This window comes from Astatotilapia calliptera, chromosome 22, assembly GCF_900246225.1.
Source record: "Astatotilapia calliptera chromosome 22, fAstCal1.2, whole genome shotgun sequence".
NCBI lineage: Eukaryota > Metazoa > Chordata > Actinopteri > Cichliformes > Cichlidae > Astatotilapia > Astatotilapia calliptera.
The window spans coordinates 30,796,586-30,816,383 of NC_039322.1; the positions used below are offsets into that span (position 1 = coordinate 30,796,586).

The window sequence follows — 19,798 nt, forward strand, 5'->3', positions numbered from 1 at the left end:
AATATATACACACATATATATCAAATACATACATACTGCACAACACCAGGCATTACTCCAAATCTACAGAAAGTGAGACTTTTACCAAATTAACTGAGATTACCTTTTATTTGCATCTTAACTACTAGCAGATCTACTTGTGGCTCTTTCTTTAAAACCTTCCAAAACAAATAGTCTAGTGGTAAGCTAGGCTACGTTAGCACAACGAGAGTAAAACCTTCCATGATTATGTGGATATCCACCTCAATTTTTATATATATCTTAAGAAAACATTATGAAAATATTATTTAATATCCTTTAAATACACCGGTAGGTAAGTTTTCAGCCAGACCACCTCTTTAATCCAGTGCTCAGTGTTTGTGCTAAGCTAAGTGCTAGCTGTAACCTTTTTTAATGGACCTAATCTTAATTTTCACACCAAACCCTGAACACAAAAGCAAATCAGGGATGCTACTCCTTTAAGTCAGATGGAAAAACTTTATCACCACACCTATAAAGACAGAATATCTCCATAAACAGCAAAACCTGATACCTAAAGCTAAAATGAAAAGCTGGAAAAAGTACGCAGAGAATTTATAAGTGAATGTTTTTAATCTGATGATATCAAGTGATCAAGTGATTTACTCACTGCAATCATACTAATCAATCTTCTCTCGGCACTGTTCAGAGTCTGGGCTTTCCCAGGCACAAGGGTATACACTGTTTGGAATTGGAGGCAGGACGATGTTCCAGGTCTTTAAAGAGCTATCAGTAGCAGCAGTGTTAACATATAGCTACAAGCAAACGTAGGGAAAATTACCCTTTCCTTTGCAGCGCTCTTGCAGTAAAAGGGTCAGCTTTAATGGCCACATTCCCCATAAAAAACTCACCTGGAACTCTAAATCGAGTAGTGATGCTACATCAGCCGTCACCTGGGTGGTTATATGAGTAGAAAAAGCCAATTTTGAAAGACATGAACCTGTTTCTTAGAAAGAGGCACTGATTTCCCGCTAAAATCATTTACCAGATGTGGACTGTTTTGCACAATAGTTATAGCAAACAAAACAGCATTCTTCATATAACTAGTCTTAAGGGCATACTGAGTGGCACAGTACATGAAGGGAGGCTTTCTTCTTGTAGTTTTACGGCTTGTGAGTCATTCCTGCAGTCGTGTGTTTTCTGTTTCACAACACACAGCATCGTTTAACAAATCTCATTTACACTGAATTACTTTGAATGTTCATCTTAGTATTTTTCCATAGAAGTTTATTACAGTTACAGAGCCTTTTTAGCATTGTGGCTTTGCATTTATGGGCAAGCATAAGTCTGATCAGGGGGCACGGAGGACCAAAGGTTATTAATACAGTACTGTGCAAAAGTCTTGGTGTAACTGCTTTCCTTCTTCAACACAGTCTGAACCCTCTTAGGGAAGCTTTCTTGTCTTCTTTAACTAGTCTTCAGGAATAGTTCTTCATGAAGGACATTTAAATCTTTCCTTTAGATCTTGCCTGCCTTTTGTTCTGTTTTCTGTCCAGATGAGCCGACACTGCTTCAGTAATGTTGAGATTTGGGCTAGTCCATGACTGATACTGGTCCTCTGTGTGTGTGTTTTTCTATCCCGGTATGCTTTTACTACATTAGCAGTGTGTTTGGGATCATTGTCTTTTTGAAAAATAAAGCTGCTGACAGATGGTTTTGCATATTACCTTTCTGCGTTTATAATTGCACTAAGTTGGCTAACATCCTCAACACAGCTGACCTAAATGCAGCCCCCAATTCATTACTGTGCCTCCACCGTGTTTAACACATAACTTTTCTCCCCACTGATAGCCACCAAGATCATTTCTGATGAGATTTTGGTGAACAGCTGCTACGTTGTCTGAGTGAGATACCTTTTTATGTTTGAATGACACATATAAAATAATCTGAAATGGAATGAAAATTAATGAAAAAGCAGCCAATGTCCAAAGAAAACTTTGAAAGCCTAGAGAACTGCTCAAAACCTTTTTAACATATTAAAAGAAAATCTGTCTCATTGGAAGCAAAATATAAAGAAATGAATGGCGTCAGATGCTTATTCACAGCACTGTAACTCTCATCATGACCCTAAAATGACTGGCTTGCCCAAAGCAACCACAACAACACAGCACTGTGTAATATGGAAGTAAACACTGAAGCCACTGTGGACAATGTTCATCTTTGTTTTATGTGCAGTAGAAGCACATCTTTTTGTTTTTTTGTGGGGCAATACCTGCAATTTCTGTGTGTGGATCCAGAGCCTAAGACTAGAAGTTGACTTTAGTTCTTAACGGAAAATTATAATTTCTTAATGGTGCCACTATAAATACTTCCGGTCTACTGATGGGAAGCTTTTGTATCTTTGACAAAGCATACAATCTCATCCGACTTAGCCAAAATACTTCTATATGCATTAACAAAAATCTGTGCTAAAACCATCTTTGAAAGATTTGCTACGTTGGAGGTAGCGGTGTTGGCTGCACATTCTTTTTCTCAAAACGATGCTTTGATTCTCCGTCTCGCTGTCGCATTACGCTGATTTCCAGAATGTCTCTGGGCCAGAAACTAGCATTAAATATTGAAGAGCAGTTTTCCAAGATTTGAGTGATTTCTTGTCCTGGGTTTTGGAGCATTAAAGCTATATCTCACTGAACGAATGCTGTGGCTCTACAGTTTCCATCAGCTTGACATACTGGGGTTGCTTTTGGACAGACATCCTGTAACTTCTCTTGACATCGCCTTCATAAATAGCGAGCTCCCCTTTCACTCCATTGCCCAAAGCACTGACATCAAGGCACTTCAACAAAGTGCTTTAAAGGCTGCGCTTCCTCGAAAGCACAAACACAACTGAGCGTGCCCGTCACCATGCTCGCACATAACCACTTACCTGACGTCTGAGAATATAGAGACACAAACTGTCAGGCAGAACAGACATGTTTATGAACAAATGGTATCAATGCTGACGCTGAAGGAGAGGAGCAGAGGTTAAACGCTTCATTCTTTCCGCTCTTAGCAGTTAAAGTCATAACTCATCAGAGCTTTGAGACTGTGGACAGTGATCTCTTGGTCTGTGGAGAGCATGTGTGTGCACATTTACAAATACATCCATAAGAAAAAAAGGGAAAGCAAGGGTCGCCGCCCGTTTAATCTGAGACCTCCCTGGCACAGGTCCAACGCTCTCAGTAAGAGTGCGAGACACAGGAACACACATAAGACTTTGCTGCCCAAATTCCCAAACATGACCACCATTATGTATAGTGTTATGTAAGTACAAAGAAAAGGGGCTTATTTGCTCCTTATCTCTAAACACTGAGCATAAAGTCATTGCCGCGCAGAGACTCCATGTGTGCCATGCTGTTTCATGACAACTGGCAAGCTTTACATGAGCAACATACACACAGACCAACACAAACAGAGCAATGTTGTAACCCACTTCTCTCCATCAAACTATCAAACTTTGGTTTTTCTCTGCTACATGCAGGGTGGAGGAATGTTGTTTTTCGATGGGGATTCAATTCACTATTCACTGCAGCCTTACTGGGGCAAAACTCTTTCCTGGAAGCTAACGTGAACCAGTCCAACTTAATGTCAGCTCAGCAGGGGCTCAGCAGTCCCACAGTTTGGGTGAGCAGGATTTTTGTCCCTCCACTAAGAGAAAAAAAAGACAGCGGAGACTACATCACCTCCATCATTCCATGGGTCCCAGCAAGACATCATACCATCAATCCAGTGCTTTTAGGCCTGTCACACAACAAAGCCCAAACTTGTTATTGTTGTTTGCTTAGCACTCTATTTATAGACCTCCATGAAGCTCTTTAGCCAAATTCTTTAGGTTACTGGAGGGTTGGAAAGGAGAAAATCCAAGCTGAGAAACAAAGGGCTCATTCTGCAGGAGTTGGACAGTGGAACCAGGTCTGTCGTGTTGCACCAATGCCATATTTCACCAAACTAAGCTGGGATTCGCTCACTTTGAGGCAAGCAAACTTTAGCCCACTGCTAAACTTTAACCTTGGTCTTGCCTCATAATCAATATTTCGGTGGTTTCATCTGTTAATGTTTATCTTGGTTACCCAGTTGACATATTCAGTACAGCAGCTGGTTTCCACAAAAAAAGCTCTGCTCATCGTTACTGCTAAGCACTCAGCACCAGAGTGCATTCAAAGGTGGCTAGCTTACTAGGAAGTCGGAGAACTGAACAACTGCAATTATTCTTGGAGCAGCAACACAAATTTCAAACAAATGATAATTTAACTATCTGTTATATATGAATAGGCAACTGTTTGCTAGTCTCTTATAAAATAATAATGTCATATTTTTTATTTACTACTCGGAGAATATCAATCTTTTCTATTATTTGTATCCGTTTTGATAACATTTTAGTCTCCAACTTATTTCTAGCACAGCAGTTAGCCAACTGCAAACTTTGTGCTGCTGCAGCTGGGCTGAAGACACCAGTGCATGATCATGTTGGTTTTTACGGCCATTTTAATAGTCAAAGATTATACAGAGGGCGCTATTACAACAATTTGAAAACATGAGACATGGGAAATACTTGGTGAAAAAACCCCACTTGGCAATGGGGTTTTTTTCCCGGCTTTGACTTCTCCTCCTATAACAGCGCTGATGTGGCAGTATTGTCTTAGTGGCGACACTTATTGTATCGCAGCAGCGACCAAGGCCTTAAAAACAGGAATAAATATAAGTGACTGTTAGGTGATGTTGCCTAGTGGACAAAGCGACCAACCAACATTAGCTACCAACCAACGCGAGCCACCAACCAACGCTAGCTACCAACCAGTGCGCTAGGTAAGCAATGTCCCCTAGTGCACACTGCATGAAACAACCAACGTAACTGGTATACCGAGGCCTTTAGTGTTAGCATGCACACAGGACAGCACCATCTTCTAAAAGCATGATGGTAAATGTGCACCATGTCAAACAGGCAAACTCATAAAAGTAAAATAAAATAATTTTTGTTCGGTCCAAGATTATACCAAAATTTGTCTAAAATTACACAAAAATTAAGAATTCTTCATCAACCAGCAAGTGTCACTTAGTCTTAAGGTTGATTAACTGTTACGTGAAAACTAACTCCAGTTTAACATTACTTTTATTCCCGTTCTACCAACAAACCCACATACAGCTGGAACATTAAATGTTTACCTGGTAGTTCGAATGACGTAAGAAGTAGTCAGGGCATCCCGCTAATGCCATGATGTTCCTTCAGCGTTCCCTCTGCAGGGAATAACCCTCTGGTCTCACCAGCACTCTGCACAAAAAAGAAACCGACTGAATGAAGAACAGCACTAAAATCACAGAGAAAAGTCAGTAAGAAAAAAAAACACAGGGTTAAAATGAAGTTTTAATTAACAAATTTCACTAACTACTAAAGGTGGATCTGGGATTTTGTGCTATACATTACACAACAACTTTGCACAACTGGTATCAATTTTCTAAAGACAAAAGTCCTGCACCTCCTTCTCACCTAAACAGCAAAGCTTGTCTGTGCGACTTGGTGTGCATGCACGGTTGAACATGTGCACACACAGTGTAAACACAGTCATTGTATACAATACACACACAGTTCCTTCACAAAGCCAGTGGCTTAGAACTAAATAAGAATTTCTCCTCTCCGAGTGAGCAACACATGACCACTCTCCACCACCTGTGTGTGTGTGTGTGTCGTCTAGGAGTCGTCTATTTCCACTGCATTATCTGCTGTGAGTAAGCAGCAGGAAGTTGCGCGCATGTGTGTGTTTGGAAAGAGGACTCGCAAGCACAGACATACACACACACAAAAATCCATCTCAAGCTGTTCAGCACTTAGTCTTCTGTTTATTTGTCTGCAGCATTTAGAAAGAAAAAAACTCTTACTTGCATTTACATACCAAAAACTCCTTGCAGTCACATTCATATGAAGATAAACAGGCTCATTATAAGCCCCGTGTAATGTCACTTTGGAATCAGATTTCTGTCTTAAACTTGTTTCATCGTCTTAGCTCGCCTGCTGGTGGAAGTCCCAGATCACTGTTGAAATCTAATCGCTGATCCTCTTTAACTCCTATCTGCCTGTCCAATTTCACGGAGAGCTGCAATAACATATTAGAGATGCCCAGCTCACAGACTGGATTCATCTGTGAGCTCGAGGAAAAATAATAAGCTTCCTCAAAGAGAGAAATGATGTTATGCAGCCCACATACACATTTTTTAGGGAACTGCTGCAACTGATACTGCTTCCAACAAAGGTTCAGCAAACCCAATCTGCTGAAAACACACACAGAGCTGCCTCTCTCTCTCTCACTAAATAGCTCCTCTCACTCTTTGACGATTCCTCTTCACTTTCTCTCCCAGCATGTCTCCATTGTACAGGTCATTATATAACAGATATCAGATGGTTCAAACAATATCCTCCTCCTCCTCTCTCCTCTCCTCCCTCTCTCTTCACCCCACTAATTACTGTTTCCACTGGGGCTCTGCTATCTTTAGGTTTGCTCTTCTGTCAGAGGCATACGTTGCAGTGCAGCCTCTGCGTTCCTGATAACTGCACACTTTTTTTTCTTAATATATTACATGTTATTGCACAGGCTGTTCGCAGCAACCAAAGTCCTGGCCAAAAGGGCAAGTGCCGCCGTCGTACGTGCAAATTAATAAGCCTGAAAGTGCCAAAGACAGAGCTCTGTGTGCTTGACATTTCCTGACATTTGTGATTCCTCCTGTGGAGAGAGGGAACAATTCAGCTTCGCTGGTCATATGGGGAGATCTGGAGAAATTAAACAGGGCAGGGAGCAACTTAATAATGTCACACGTGTGTGAGTGTGTTTAACACACCCACTACTACTACCACATCTTTCCAAGTGCATAAGGATTCAGATTTTTAGCTACACTCACGGTCTGTTGTCTTATGAAGAGCACACACTCACAAAACTCCTTAATATTACCTGAGACCCAAACAGACATGAAGTCTACTTTGTGCATAAGATAAGAAGGAAGGAAGTTTAACAGCATACAAAGATTAAACCTACATTAAGGCACAGCTTGGAGCTTTATGACAGCCCATTAAAACACACACACACACACACACACACACACCTAGCTTATGCTCTCTGGGGAAGCAGTTCCCTACCATGCTGATGCTTCAGATAACTCTTGTCCCAGTTCAAAATCGGAATTAGTGGAAGAGGGAGGAGGTACAATAGCTTTAGGCACTGATGGAGCATCTGAGTCTGACTGTGTTATGAGGTGATATGACAGCTGTGAGCTGAAAGATTGAATCCCCTCCTTCACTATCACCACTACAGCCAACGCGTGTTTCTAATATTAAAAAATAAATATATGACAACTTTACAGTCATCTCCATAAAAGCGAAGAATCTGATCACTTAGAGTAGTGTGGCAAATTTAAAGAGTTACATAATGACTTTGCCTCTCACAGCACAGCAATAACTGTCATTAAATACCTTTTTTCTACCAACAAGGTAGCTCATAAATTGAGTTTACATCATCTCTAAAGCTCCTTTGCGTCCCGGCGCATGACCAGTAAGTATGTATAGACCGGCTGATACTGAGTTTAACGATATGCAGTCCTGATGAGAGATATTAGTTCCCAAACAAGTATGCAAAGCGCTTACGGTAATGAAAAGGCAAAATCGTGTCCAGGACGGAGAAGCACCCGGTGCGCTCCGGCTATCCTCGTCTGGATGTCCGCACAAACTGCTTTCCCCCCCTTACCTCCACCCCCCCAGGCTCCACTCTGTTGTCTTCACCTTGTTCCCCCCTCCCCACCCCACCCCGAGGTGCTTTCCTTGCACACGTACAACGCTCACACAAGTAACGCTCGCTCACCCGCGCTCGCACACATGCAAACACACGCATGCATGCACCGCTCATTCCGCACTTTTCGACCAGCTGACTCCTCTCGCTCTCTCTCACATGCACGGAGACACACGCCAGCGAAGGACAGCCTCCTCCTCCTTCTCTCTCCCCGCCCTGTTCACTAGAACACACTGCAAAAAATACCCCTTTTTTACTTTATTGGCTCGACATGTCTGTAAAAGTGGACTATTTTTGCAGTGTGTTCAAGACCTGGCTGTAACCCTCCGAGCAGAAGGAGGACTTCAATGTATGAGCCAGTGGCAGCCCCAGAAAAAAAATTACATATGGTGGAAACTGCATATGAAAAATGGAGTCACCATGAAGTTTTTTTGTTGTTTGTTTTTTTTAAGCAACATACAGTGTTGTGCAAAAGCCTGGAGCCTCCTCCTATCTCTCTATATTTTGTTTGGAAAATGGGAAATAAGTGAAGTGTTTATTGAAACTTGCAAACATGCATGAAATAAAGTATATGAAGGCAAAAATAGAGTTTGTGCAGTTCTAATGAGCTTGAAAGTTCATATTTGACCACCTGTGCAATAGGGAAGGGTCTCTAGCAAAGTAGAAGCTCTGTTAAACAGCATGCAAGAGTTAGCATGGCAAATATTACCTTAAACCTTATTGACAGGTAAGCACGGAAAAAGGGGACAGATAAGCATTCTGCATCTAAATCAAATCACACTGAGCTGTTTCCAAGGCTGTACACTGTTAGTGTTGCTTGGGGTCATATCTTACATGGGAAATGGCGCACATTTGACAGCCTGGGCTCCCCTCTTGGCAACAGCAATGGACACGTTGATGGACGAGCTCAGACTCTCTGTGGACTATATCTGAAGAGCACATGGTTTGTACTGACAGAGCAGGTTGAGGGGAAGCTGGAGAGGCAGAGGTACGCTTTGGAAAGAAGACTGGAGCAATGAAATTCAGCAGATCCGAGGAAGAATACGTTTGTGAATGAGAGAGAGAGAGGACGGTGGAAGGGTTACAATGCAAGGAGCAGAGGTGGTGAAGGCAAGAGTTTAAGTGCTTGTCTTTCACTGTGCAGTGAAATGGACAAAGCCTAAAAGATGTGAAGAAGAGAGTGAGGGCAGGGTGGTGTGGCGGAAGAAGAATGTCATGGACTGATTTGGGTCAGAACGGTAGCATCAAAAGTGGAAAATAAGGATTACAGTATGAGACTAGCAACACTAGATTGCCAAAAGTACTCACTTGTCTGCCTTCACACGCATATGAACTTGAGTGACATCCCACTCTTAATCCATAGTGTTCAATATAATGTTGGTCCACCTTTTGCAGCTATAACAGCTTTAATTCTTCTGGGAAGGCTTTCCACAACGTTTAGGCGTTTATGGGAATTTTTGACCATTCTTCAGAAGCACATCTATGAGGTCAGACGCTGACATTGGGTGAGAAGGCCTGGCCCAGAGTCTCCAGACTAATTCCTCCCAAAGGGGTTCTGTCTGGTACAGAATAGTCAAATTCCTCCTATCTCGCTCATTAATGTCTTTATGGACCTTGCTTTGTGCAGTGGTCCACAATCATGTTGGAACAGGAAGGGGCCATCCCCAAATTGTGCCCACAAAGTTGGAAGCGTGAAATTGTCCAAAATGTCTTGGTGTGCTGAAGTTCCTTCTTCCTTCTTGTACTTGGTGAGGTAAGGTTTGGATGCAGCTGCTCGGCCTGGTTGACAGATCCTTCACTAGGGACACCACCTTTCTGTACATAAAGCTAAACAATAGGGGTGCAACGATACTCGTATCGACATTGAACCGTTCGATACAGTGCTTTCGGTTCGGTACGCATATGTATCGAACAATACAAAATTTTAAATTAATTTTCTTCTGACGAGGCTGTCTGTGTTGGAGTAGTCGAACGCAGATTCACTGAGCGCAGGGCAAGCTAGCAAGACAGAAGTTAAGCTCTCCTTGCAACATGGCAAATTGAACCTCCCCCACCCTCATTCAGATCTGGCGTTTGGAACTATTTTGGTTTTCATGTGACGTATGACCCTGAAGGTAAGCGCGTCATGGACTAAAGTAAAACAGTATGTCGGATGTGCCACGCAATGCTCAATTACATGGGTGGGCGCTAGCGTGTTAGCGCAGTTAGCTCGTTAACGTGTTGGCCGTCCAGCCCCATGCACGGGGCGATCAGGGGTAGCTCGTTAACGGAGATTTGCCGTGTTGTGGCGTTAACGTCATTTCAACGAGATTTACGCTGACAGCTCTAGTGGGAACACAACGAATATGACTGCACATTTACTCCGACATCATCCTAGTGCAAAGACAAGTGGAAGCAGACAAAAACAACAAGCACGCATGCTACAAACTTTAGCAGAGTCATTTAGACAGCTGTTAGCACATGATTCTCCTTATGGGGACCTGATATGTTTAATATGCTGCTGAGAATATAGCCCAGAAGAAGCGTATAGTATAGCTTTTATTTTGGAAAGAGCCATTTCTCTGTAATAAACTCTCTTTTCCAAAGATGAGTGATTCCTCAATCAGATACAGGGCTCGCAAAATCGCTAGCCCGACGTCCTGGGGCTAGCGATTTTTCCAGTCGGGCTACCAAAATCTATCTCTGCCCTGCCCGTCGGGCTATTGTAGGAAGGAAAAATATATGTCAATGCTTTTGCATTCTTTCAGAAATGTAGCTGGGTAATTATGTCATTGGCATCGGTGAGCCACTGTCAATATGTGACATATTGAAATCGCGTTTGAATTTGCGCTTGTTTTTTGCTTTCACTTTGCAATCGCGTGAACTGTGTATAGAGAGCGACAGCACTGATTGGTGAGTGATGATAATTTGCGCACCAATTCCTCTGACATCGTCTTATCAATCGTTAGCTTACTATGCAAACATGACAAGTGAAATCTCCCGCAGCTTAAACATGTGAGAGGTTGATCGCGCAGAGAATCGCTGAGCGTTATGTGAGTGCCTGTGTAAAAGCAGCAGGATATATATTTTAGTTCTGCTGAGCCAAATAAGACAGGTCAGGGTGAAGAAGTGACAGCCAAAGAAAAGCTTACCACAAAACGGAGAAGTTATGACAAATCAGACTATAAGGCAAAAAGAAAGTGCAGCTTTATGGTTTCATGGACAAAAGAATTTCTGTGGCTGCAATATGACGAGCTAAATAACCAGGGCTGCACATAAGTGGTCCGCAGGTGCGCATTCGCTGTCAAAATAAAAAACACGCACAAGATAAGAAGTTGCAACGCGTGCTTGCGTACATAAGATTTTCAGGAGGAGGACAGACATTTGTTTAGAACTCTTAAAGATGTCGAAGAAGCTCCTTTAAGCAATTACTGTGATGTTCCTCCACCCCCAAAGAAATGTCAGGAGTCCGAACCACAAAAGAAGCACGTATTCTCGGAAAAGTAGTTGCAGGAGGTGAGCTGGCTTCAAACAAATGATGAACGCACAGAGATGTGGTGCAGAATGTGCCGTGAAAATTTAATAAATGACAAATTAAAAAGGCATGAACATTTTTTTTGTATCGAAAAAATATCGAACCGTGACACCAAAGTATCGAACCGGACTGAACCGTGAATTTTCTGTATCATTGCACCCCTACTAAACAAGGAGGTCAGTAATAATAAGACACCTATCCACTCATTTCCCTTCCGCTTATCCTCATCAAGGTCATGGTGGGGCTGGAGTATGCTGTGTTAAGCTGCTGTGGTCATTCTTCTTTGAGTACATCCCATCAGTGCAGTGGTGCATTTACTCTGTAAGGAGGCTGAATTCACTTGAGATTTGCACGATCATGAGAGACTCTGTTTTGCCAGCCTTCAGTTGATGTGCTTGAGAAGACAGCAACTGATGAGGAACTACTGGCTAATAAGGTTGTAGGTATAGGTCTATTTTATACTTAACAATACATTAATGCTTAAATGAGTCACCTATCACCTGTTTTAATTTTCTATACAAAGACGGCTGTCTGCCTGCTAGCTTTCACATCTCAAACTGCAGCTTGTTTAACTTCTCCAGTGCTTTTTCCCATTCAATCTCAAGGCTTAAACAGTCAGCATCATCAATATTTGGCTTAAGTGAGTGAGTAATAACCCATATCCCAAACCAACAGAGCTTGAAATAAGTCACAGCAGTGGTAGCTGCAACTACACAGCTCTCAGCAATACTAGCAACAACTTCTTTTACAGGCATTAGATTGTCTGCGCTGTGCTAGATTATCTTCAACACCTCCTTTTATTTGCATCTATCAGCCAGTGGCCATTTGCAAGCTCAGGTTTCATCCACTTATAGGTTAACTAAGCCCTCCACTTTATCTACTGTCAGACTGAGGACACATGTTGGGGGTTGACAGCAGATAACAAGGAGGCTTGGAGAAGTAGATTCGGCAAGGAGAAGGACACTTTATTTGGATGACGATAACCCTTATTTCATTACAGCATTCATTTGTTTCAAGGTCAGACATTTCTGGACGCTTAAGGTGACGCTGCCTCTGCCAGTATGACAGCTGAACTTCTGACAGTAGAAATAAGCTTTTCTGTAGCTCCAAGCAGACATCCCTCTGTGTAAGCCTGCAAAATCTCAAACATGAGCCTGTATGTGCATGAGCCCGATGCCACGTGTATTTTGGATGTCCATGAACTTTTCAGAGGAAACTGGGCTCTGTAAATAGGTCAAAGGTAAAAGCTAGTTACAGATCGTGGGCTCCATGTAGGGCTTTGTTTACAAAACCCACATTAGAAGATAGAGAGGAAAAACATATGGAGTATCAAAACACCTCATCATCACATGGGAGTGCTTATACCCAGAACTTGGCAGAACTGGTCTGACATCTGAGGCAGTTCTGTAGCAGTTGTAGTCATTAACATAAAGACTCCAGTTCTTATCAGATTGAAGATTTCAAGCAGTGTGTTGTGGTCTTTGGGCTGGTGTTTACAGCAGCCAGAGCAGAGTATCAAAAATAGTACACAATCAGAGCTCAAAATAGTACACAGCACAATAAGAAACCTCAGCCCAGTGAGTCTAAAAGCGACAATTTTGACACAAACTGTAAGATGCAAAAATAAATAAATAAAAGACAAAAATAAGTCTCACCCACCTGCTGTGAAGGGCGTCTGTTTGCAAGAGGAAGCCAATCGGGAGAGAGTTGGTTTAAAAGGATGGGAAAGAAGATAAAATGGTATGTTTCAGACAGAGGATCAACTTATTAACTGGGAATCATGCAAAGCTGCTCTAGCAGAGTCCAGGAAAAGAAATGTGGGGCAGGAAATCACTGCTGAGACTACAAAATATTAGCTTAATGGCTGCACCAAGCCTCCAGTTGTGCACATCCCCTGATGCTAGTAGTTATTCGACAGCAGAACTGTGGAAGAGGTGATTGGCTAGGGAAAAAAGCCCAGACAGTTGGAGCTCTGGTTAATTCTGCTCTTCAAAGGTTACTAAAGTCAATCCTCAAACACTCCCAACCATTTGTTGAATGCCTGTCCTTCAACAGGTTTTTACAGGAAGTCAAAAATTATGAGTATTACTTCCTCAGGTCCAAAGGGTATTATTCAAAGACTTGAGCCATCGAACATTCAACATAACAGTATAGTTGTCATTTATTCATAATCTGCATACAAATTTAGTGAATTCTGAATGTTTCAAGTTTCTTTAAATTAATGGCAGTGTTTGTTTTCCCTGCAACATCTCTTGTTTCTAACGGGCTATATAGGAAAGCATCTGGAAACTGTAAAAAGACAAAACACAAAGAACAAGGATTTGTTCAGTTTTTAATCATTTCCCCCTTTCTTTACTAATAGGTACAGTGCGACTGTAGAAATCAGAGCCCAATTGAAACCAGAGACCCAGAGCCACTTCAAAGTAAAGTGCCTTCTAGGAACGCTTTAAAGGTCTGGCTTGGTCCAATGACCAGTTGGTCCCTCCGCTCTGTTTGTTTGCATTCATTGGCTAAATGCAGCAGCGTTACGCAACAGACAATGGCAGCAGAAGCAGCTTGACGCTTCCCACTGAAATGGGTCAGCCGCACAAACACATGGACGTGCGCAGTGTTTTGAAAACACAGGAGAAGCGTGGCTGTTACATAAAAATTCCTCTGACCCTTGTTGGGAAACAGCCTTCCCAGATGTGGTGGAATCTGAGTCTCTCAAGGACATGGGAGGTCAGTTCAGAAAACACACACAACACTGTGGGCTTAATTGTCTCCAGTTGTAAGTTCAGTGTGCAGCATGTTAACACGTGACGTCTGACAGCCGAAAGTAACTTCAAAGCACTACCCTGGTCTGGGTGTGAACGGGAGACTTACGTGTAAAACGGGTGGGATGCCATGAATGGTTACGTCACAGACTCGACCTATCGTGCCACGAGAGTCTTGAAACCTGTGAAAGCTCCACAAAGTTCACAAAACTGAATCCGATCACATGGATTTAGGTCAGAGCATGCCGGTGTTAGTGTGTGTCCTTTCTTGCAGGGTACAGCGTGTGCACTCACAGCATGTTTTGCAGGTGATTCATTGTGTAAGTTTGTGTTTGTGGGTGTGTCCGTGTGGACAACTTGACTGTGGTTGGGTGGTCTAGGAGCTGTTGTTGACAGCCTGCTGGTTTTTTAATTGATATTCACCTCTGAGCTGGAATGCCACTGCTTCTCCAAACATAATAGAGCACAGAGATTTCGGTTTGGTGCAGAGAGGTGAAAATGGTGGCCAAGAAAGCAAAGACCTACATGAAATAATGCACAAGAGATGATTAGTTCTTTCTAGGAATAGCAGTGCGGTCCACCCCTCCAACACTTTGGACCAGATGGAAAAAGCTCAGCAGTACTGGATGATTTTGGCCTGTGCTACGCCAATGTTCACAGTGATCTTATTGTAAATTTTGAAAATTTGCTGGATTTTCCCAACTTCTGCTTCAGAGATTTTTATACTGCTATAATTTCTATTAGACATCAAGAAAGGGAGATTTGCTTTTCACAAATTGGAATAGTACTCCTGGGCCATCACTAAAGGTTATATAAGAAAACAGATATGTGACACAAGCAATAAACCGAGATTTTTCCAGTCGGTGTGTCAGTGGTGGTCTTTTAACCCATTTCACAAAACTCAACAAATTGTAGTTAGAGAGAAGACAATGAAAGAGTCACTCACTATGCCAGAAAGCTGGAATTAGCTCTCCGATAGCAACTGTAAGCTTTTTCTAAACTTGAATTAGCAAAATGGGGGCTAAATACATAAGGAGCAATCAAAATTTATGGAACTCTACTGCTGAAAATCAAGCACCACCCCTTATTTGCATTTGGCCCCTATCACCTTCAAGCCTGGCTATTTGGCCGAGACAGAGAGCAAATATGTCAAAGTCTCTGGCTATGGCCCTGACACCAAACAGTAGTCTTCAGTGTAAAAATTCCCCCCTTGGTGTAAGACTGCCTTTACAGCATTCTACCATAATGTCCTGATACGTTCCGAGACCATTTCATCCAACTGACCTACACCAGCCTCATTCATTAGAACTGGCACCCTGTGACTTCATACTCTTCCCAAACTGAAATTCAAGCTGAAAAGTTGCCATCTTTAAATTTTTGAAGCAATCAGTGGTGCACTGAAAAGTGCAAGTGCAAGTTGTCTGAACAGAACACCCAAAAAAGTGAAATTTGAACAAACACATTCGTTAAATTTATTCTTGTTGCGATGACGTGATACAGTCTAGCAAAAGTGTGGTCAGTTGCCTGGACTCACAAGATTACAATGTAACAAAAATTCTGTATTAGGCTTTGTAATCATAGCTTTCCTTGTTGTTTGAAGTATGCAGTGACAGCTCGGTGGTGCGGCGGTTAGCAGTGTTGCCTCAAAGTAAGAAGGTGGACTCAAATCTCTCTGGGTATTCCTGCTTCCACCCACAGTTCAAAGACATGCAAGTGTGGTTCGATTAATTGATGATTCTAAATTGCCTATGAATGTGTTAATTAGACTCTACACTTTGTTGAATGCACCAAAGAACAACTCTTTAAATGAACTTAAAACAATCATGGAATGGATTTCCACATAATAAATGAGGTTCTATTTGCATTAAGTACTTTTGTTGGACTAACGTAATTTGCACGAGTTGAATTAACTCAATTAAATTAAGTTGGACTCACCTGCAGTAAATAAGTTGATTCATATGATGAAACTGAACTAAACTGAAAATATGATGGCATCACACAGCCACAGCACTTTTACGTTTTATGTGAATATTTAGTTTCAGCAGGTTTCTGATTAAGTTTAATAATTCCTGACCGTGTTATGGTTAAAAGCCTTCAACAAACCTCTCCCTGTAGCTATGTTAGCATGAAAACATTACCACATATTAATTTCCACTCAAATAAAACTTTAGACATTTTCCATAAAATGTATTCCATAAAATTTCCCAAACATAAGATGCAGAATGTCACTGCTTTCCAACACATATCTGGCACATTTCTCTGGGCTTCACTGTTGTTTTAAAACTAACCCTGGTTGTTGATATCATTTCAAGCCTCATTAATCCCCCAAAACCTTTATAATCATTAAATCTATTAGTTACAAAATATTTTTTTTCAGTCTTTTCTCCTCCTTGTGGGATTGGGATATAATCAGGCATCTACATTACAAACTTAAATCTTATTAAGAGCTTGGAACACCGTGCTTGGATTCAGAGATTTGGAGTTCGTCTTGATGTCGATAAGCCCACAACACGCACACACAGACATTCACAGACAAGTACATTTTAATTGTTTTATTAACAGTAAATCTATATCCAACACAAAACCTCCTTTGATCTCCACTTCAGGATTTAACATGGGAACATTGGTGCTAATTGGGTGAGGAATTGTACAAGCTCCATTTGTTTGGGTCAGTTTAAAGCAAAGTGTCATCATTAGGAAACTTCAATAGAGTATTATTGTACTTTTTTTGTTAATTAACACAGAAATTTGACTGTTTTGACTCGGTGTGAAAGAATTAACCGTGTTTTCAACCTAGATTATGTGACACATGATGGACATTATTCACAGCATGTACTGTATTCTCTGAGCGTGTTGATGTGTGTGCGCTGCCCCCACTCCCCTCCAAAGTCGCTTAGAGTGACTCAGAGATCAAAGTCAAAGCTGTAGATTAATCCACATAACAGGAGCTTTTCCACTAATAACAGAACATTCTTTTCATTCTGGCTGCCTGGTACATCAGTGCCAGCGAGCGTCGGCAGCAGCACCAGCGCACAGATATCATATCTGAGCTCTAATTTTAAAAACAACTATTAAATACCGTAGATCTTAACAATGGAGATTCTTCTGTTATGATTGGGAGATTTATAGGGGTAAACTGTCGGCCAAAGTGTGAGGGAAGCCACTCGATGTCCAAAGTTGAAGACAAATTGAAGTGTGAAGTGTTTTTGGATTTTGTCTTGGTTGTATTTCTAAAAGGCACGCACTGCTAGCAAGTGTTGAACTCAAGTTTCAAAATGTCTCTTTAGCATTTGACGTGAAAGCAACAGAAGCTTCCACTTCTCTGTATGACAGTTGATTGAGTGCCTGGATAAAAATCAGCATTAACTGCATGAACTTCCAGTACTACCAAATTTATTTCAAATGCTTATCTCCCCGCCTGAAGCAGCTAGTCTCCACCGAAAAAGGAAAAATGATATTGCATGGGGCCTTGGCTATTGCCAGGCAGGTGTTTGGGTTGCACTGCTGTTTACTTGATTGCCATTCAATAACAAAAAAAGTGAGCATTTTTTCACAATAAATTAAAAAAAGAAAAGAAAACTAATGTTAGAAATCTTTCACATTGTTGATAATGTTTTCTCTGTATTAATGCAGGATCTTTACCTTACAATATGAAGTGCCCTGAGGCAATCATTGTTGTGATTTGGTGCTCTATTAATAGTGCACAATTAAATTGAACTGAAGTGCATTTATGATGGACACTAAAAAATGTTTTGTTATGATATGCTACTTCCTTTCAGCCAGACTGAACAGAAGGACTCAATCAGAAGGCATTTAGTCTTTTTAGGCCAAGGGGATCGTGGTAACAAAGTATATTTTCAAGGCAAGCTGTAGATCTTTAGCTTCAGAGTTTTAAGCATCAAGAGGTTGTTGCAATCAGAGAAGCCCAGACTTCCCTGATCCCAACCACCTCCCCCAGTTCATCCAGTGGGACAGTGAACCATTTCAAAGGCATCTGAGAGATATAACGAGGAGGTATCCTAGTCAGATGCCTGAACCATCTCAGCTGGATCACCTTATCTTATTGCTAAGGGACAGCTCAGCCACCATTCGGAAAAAGCAAACATCTGCTGCTTGTATAGAGCATTTTACCCACAAGTTTAAACATCACAGCTAAGTGCAAGACACTGTGCTTTATGTTTAAGTAATGAACTGTTAGTTCTGGTTATTATTATGATTTGTGATCTTCTGTTTGTTATATTCGTAGTCTTTGGATTAGGGTTTTCTGTGTTGCTTCCCCGTGCCTCGTCATGCCTGCATTGTCCCCAGCTGTGTCTCCCTCCTGTTTCACATTTCCTAATCACCTCACTAGGTGATTAAGCCCTGTGTTTTTCCCTGCCTGTTGTTGTATCCTCCGCATTAGTTGTGTGTTTCTCGTGTGTCATGTTTGGTCAGGTTATGTCATGCAAGGTCATCAACTCCTAGTTCAGGTCATCCTTCCTAGTTTGAATTTTGGTTTTGTTTCTAGCGTTCATGTTTTGCGTGTCTTAGTCATTTTTTGCCAGTGAATAAAAACTGCCACCTTTAAGTTTAATACTCCATCTCAGAGTCCTGCATTTGGGTCCAATCCCCACCCGCCACACAGCTCACTGTGACAGACACTAAATGTAGCACAAACCAAATTTCAACTTTGAACCTAAAATCTAATTTTGTCCCTGACACTGGCTTCTGAAAAAAAGAACCAGCCAAAAAGTTCCTACTCAATCAAAATGTGGTCCCTAAAACTTAACTGGGTTCTCACTCTTGGAGTTTGAATAAGCAGTTCACAAGAAAGCTATAACGTGCAATCTGGCCATTTTGAACGGGCTCAATCAGAGACACATTCATTGTGTGCATCATAACAGCTGCCCTCTCTTCAAAACTAACTTAATTACTGCCTCTGTTTGACGTCTTTAGCAGAAAGCTAAAAAATGACCTTTGTTACACTCTGCAGACGGATACTGCATTAGCACTTTTGAATCCATCCATCAATCTATTGTCCAATGCCATCGCCATCCTTACAGAAGTCTGCTGAGAGGTACAATTGTGGCATATGCTTACTAAATTCTCTAATCTGTTCAGTGGAATTTCAGAAACAAGAATGGGTGCAGTATAATAATCTAGTTAATGTTATTCATTGTGGAGTGCCCTCTTTTCTTCTGCTTCAGCCTCTGTAGGCCACAGCAATTGAGTAAGCGGGGAACAGAAGTCCCGTTCTAAAAGAGGAATGTTCTTCCTGCATCGCTAAGTATTCACTTTTATGAGCACACCAGAACAAAACAGTACTTGAGCAATAATCATTTGAGGAATTTAATTTTGCCTCAGCTAAATCACTTGGAATGTTTGCATTGCACCTCCAAAACGGGGGTCTGTCCCGGCACCACAGATTTTCATTATGAGAAAGTGAAGGCTGGCAGGAAAAATTAGAGCTGTCAAGTGAAAGATAAACACAGCAACAAACACTCAGTGAGGACTGTAAATTAGTTTCTGAAGTAACAAACAAAAAGGTGTTTCACATTAATCTTTTCGCATTTGTCATCAAGTTCTCAGAGTGAGGATTTATCTGTATTACAACCTAAACTGCAATCAGATCTGAAATGTCCAGAGCAAACTGTGAACTGCTGGGTAACTGCTGACATTGGATAAAAAATCAACATGTTGCCACAGTTTGGATGGAACTTCTCATTTATACAACCCCTCAAACGGAGTCATATAAATAAAGCAACTGCACTCCAATTGGCGCT

General features: G+C 41.5%; 1 protein-coding gene across 8 annotated transcripts in view; it reads right to left on the reverse strand.

Moving 5' to 3' along the window:
* Positions 1–19,798, reverse strand: part of LOC113014910 (growth factor receptor-bound protein 10-like) — a 72,773-nt gene that overhangs the window by 45,155 nt on the left and 7,820 nt on the right. The window contains exons 1-4 of one of the 8 annotated variants that reach the window (XM_026156742.1): positions 14,460–14,713; positions 14,146–14,218; positions 12,940–12,955; positions 5,161–5,266 (exon numbers count right to left, since the gene is read on the reverse strand). In XM_026156742.1, coding sequence (XP_026012527.1) covers positions 5,161–5,211 — 51 coding nt within the window. In that variant the 5' untranslated portion in view covers positions 5,212–5,266; positions 12,940–12,955; positions 14,146–14,218; positions 14,460–14,713. Of the gene's footprint in view, positions 1–5,160; positions 5,267–5,885; positions 7,431–7,624; positions 7,726–7,838; positions 7,972–12,939; positions 12,956–14,145; positions 14,714–19,798 lie in introns of those variants that run through there. The other 7 variants (XM_026156740.1, XM_026156741.1, XM_026156744.1 and 4 more) reach the window with 7 other exon arrangements.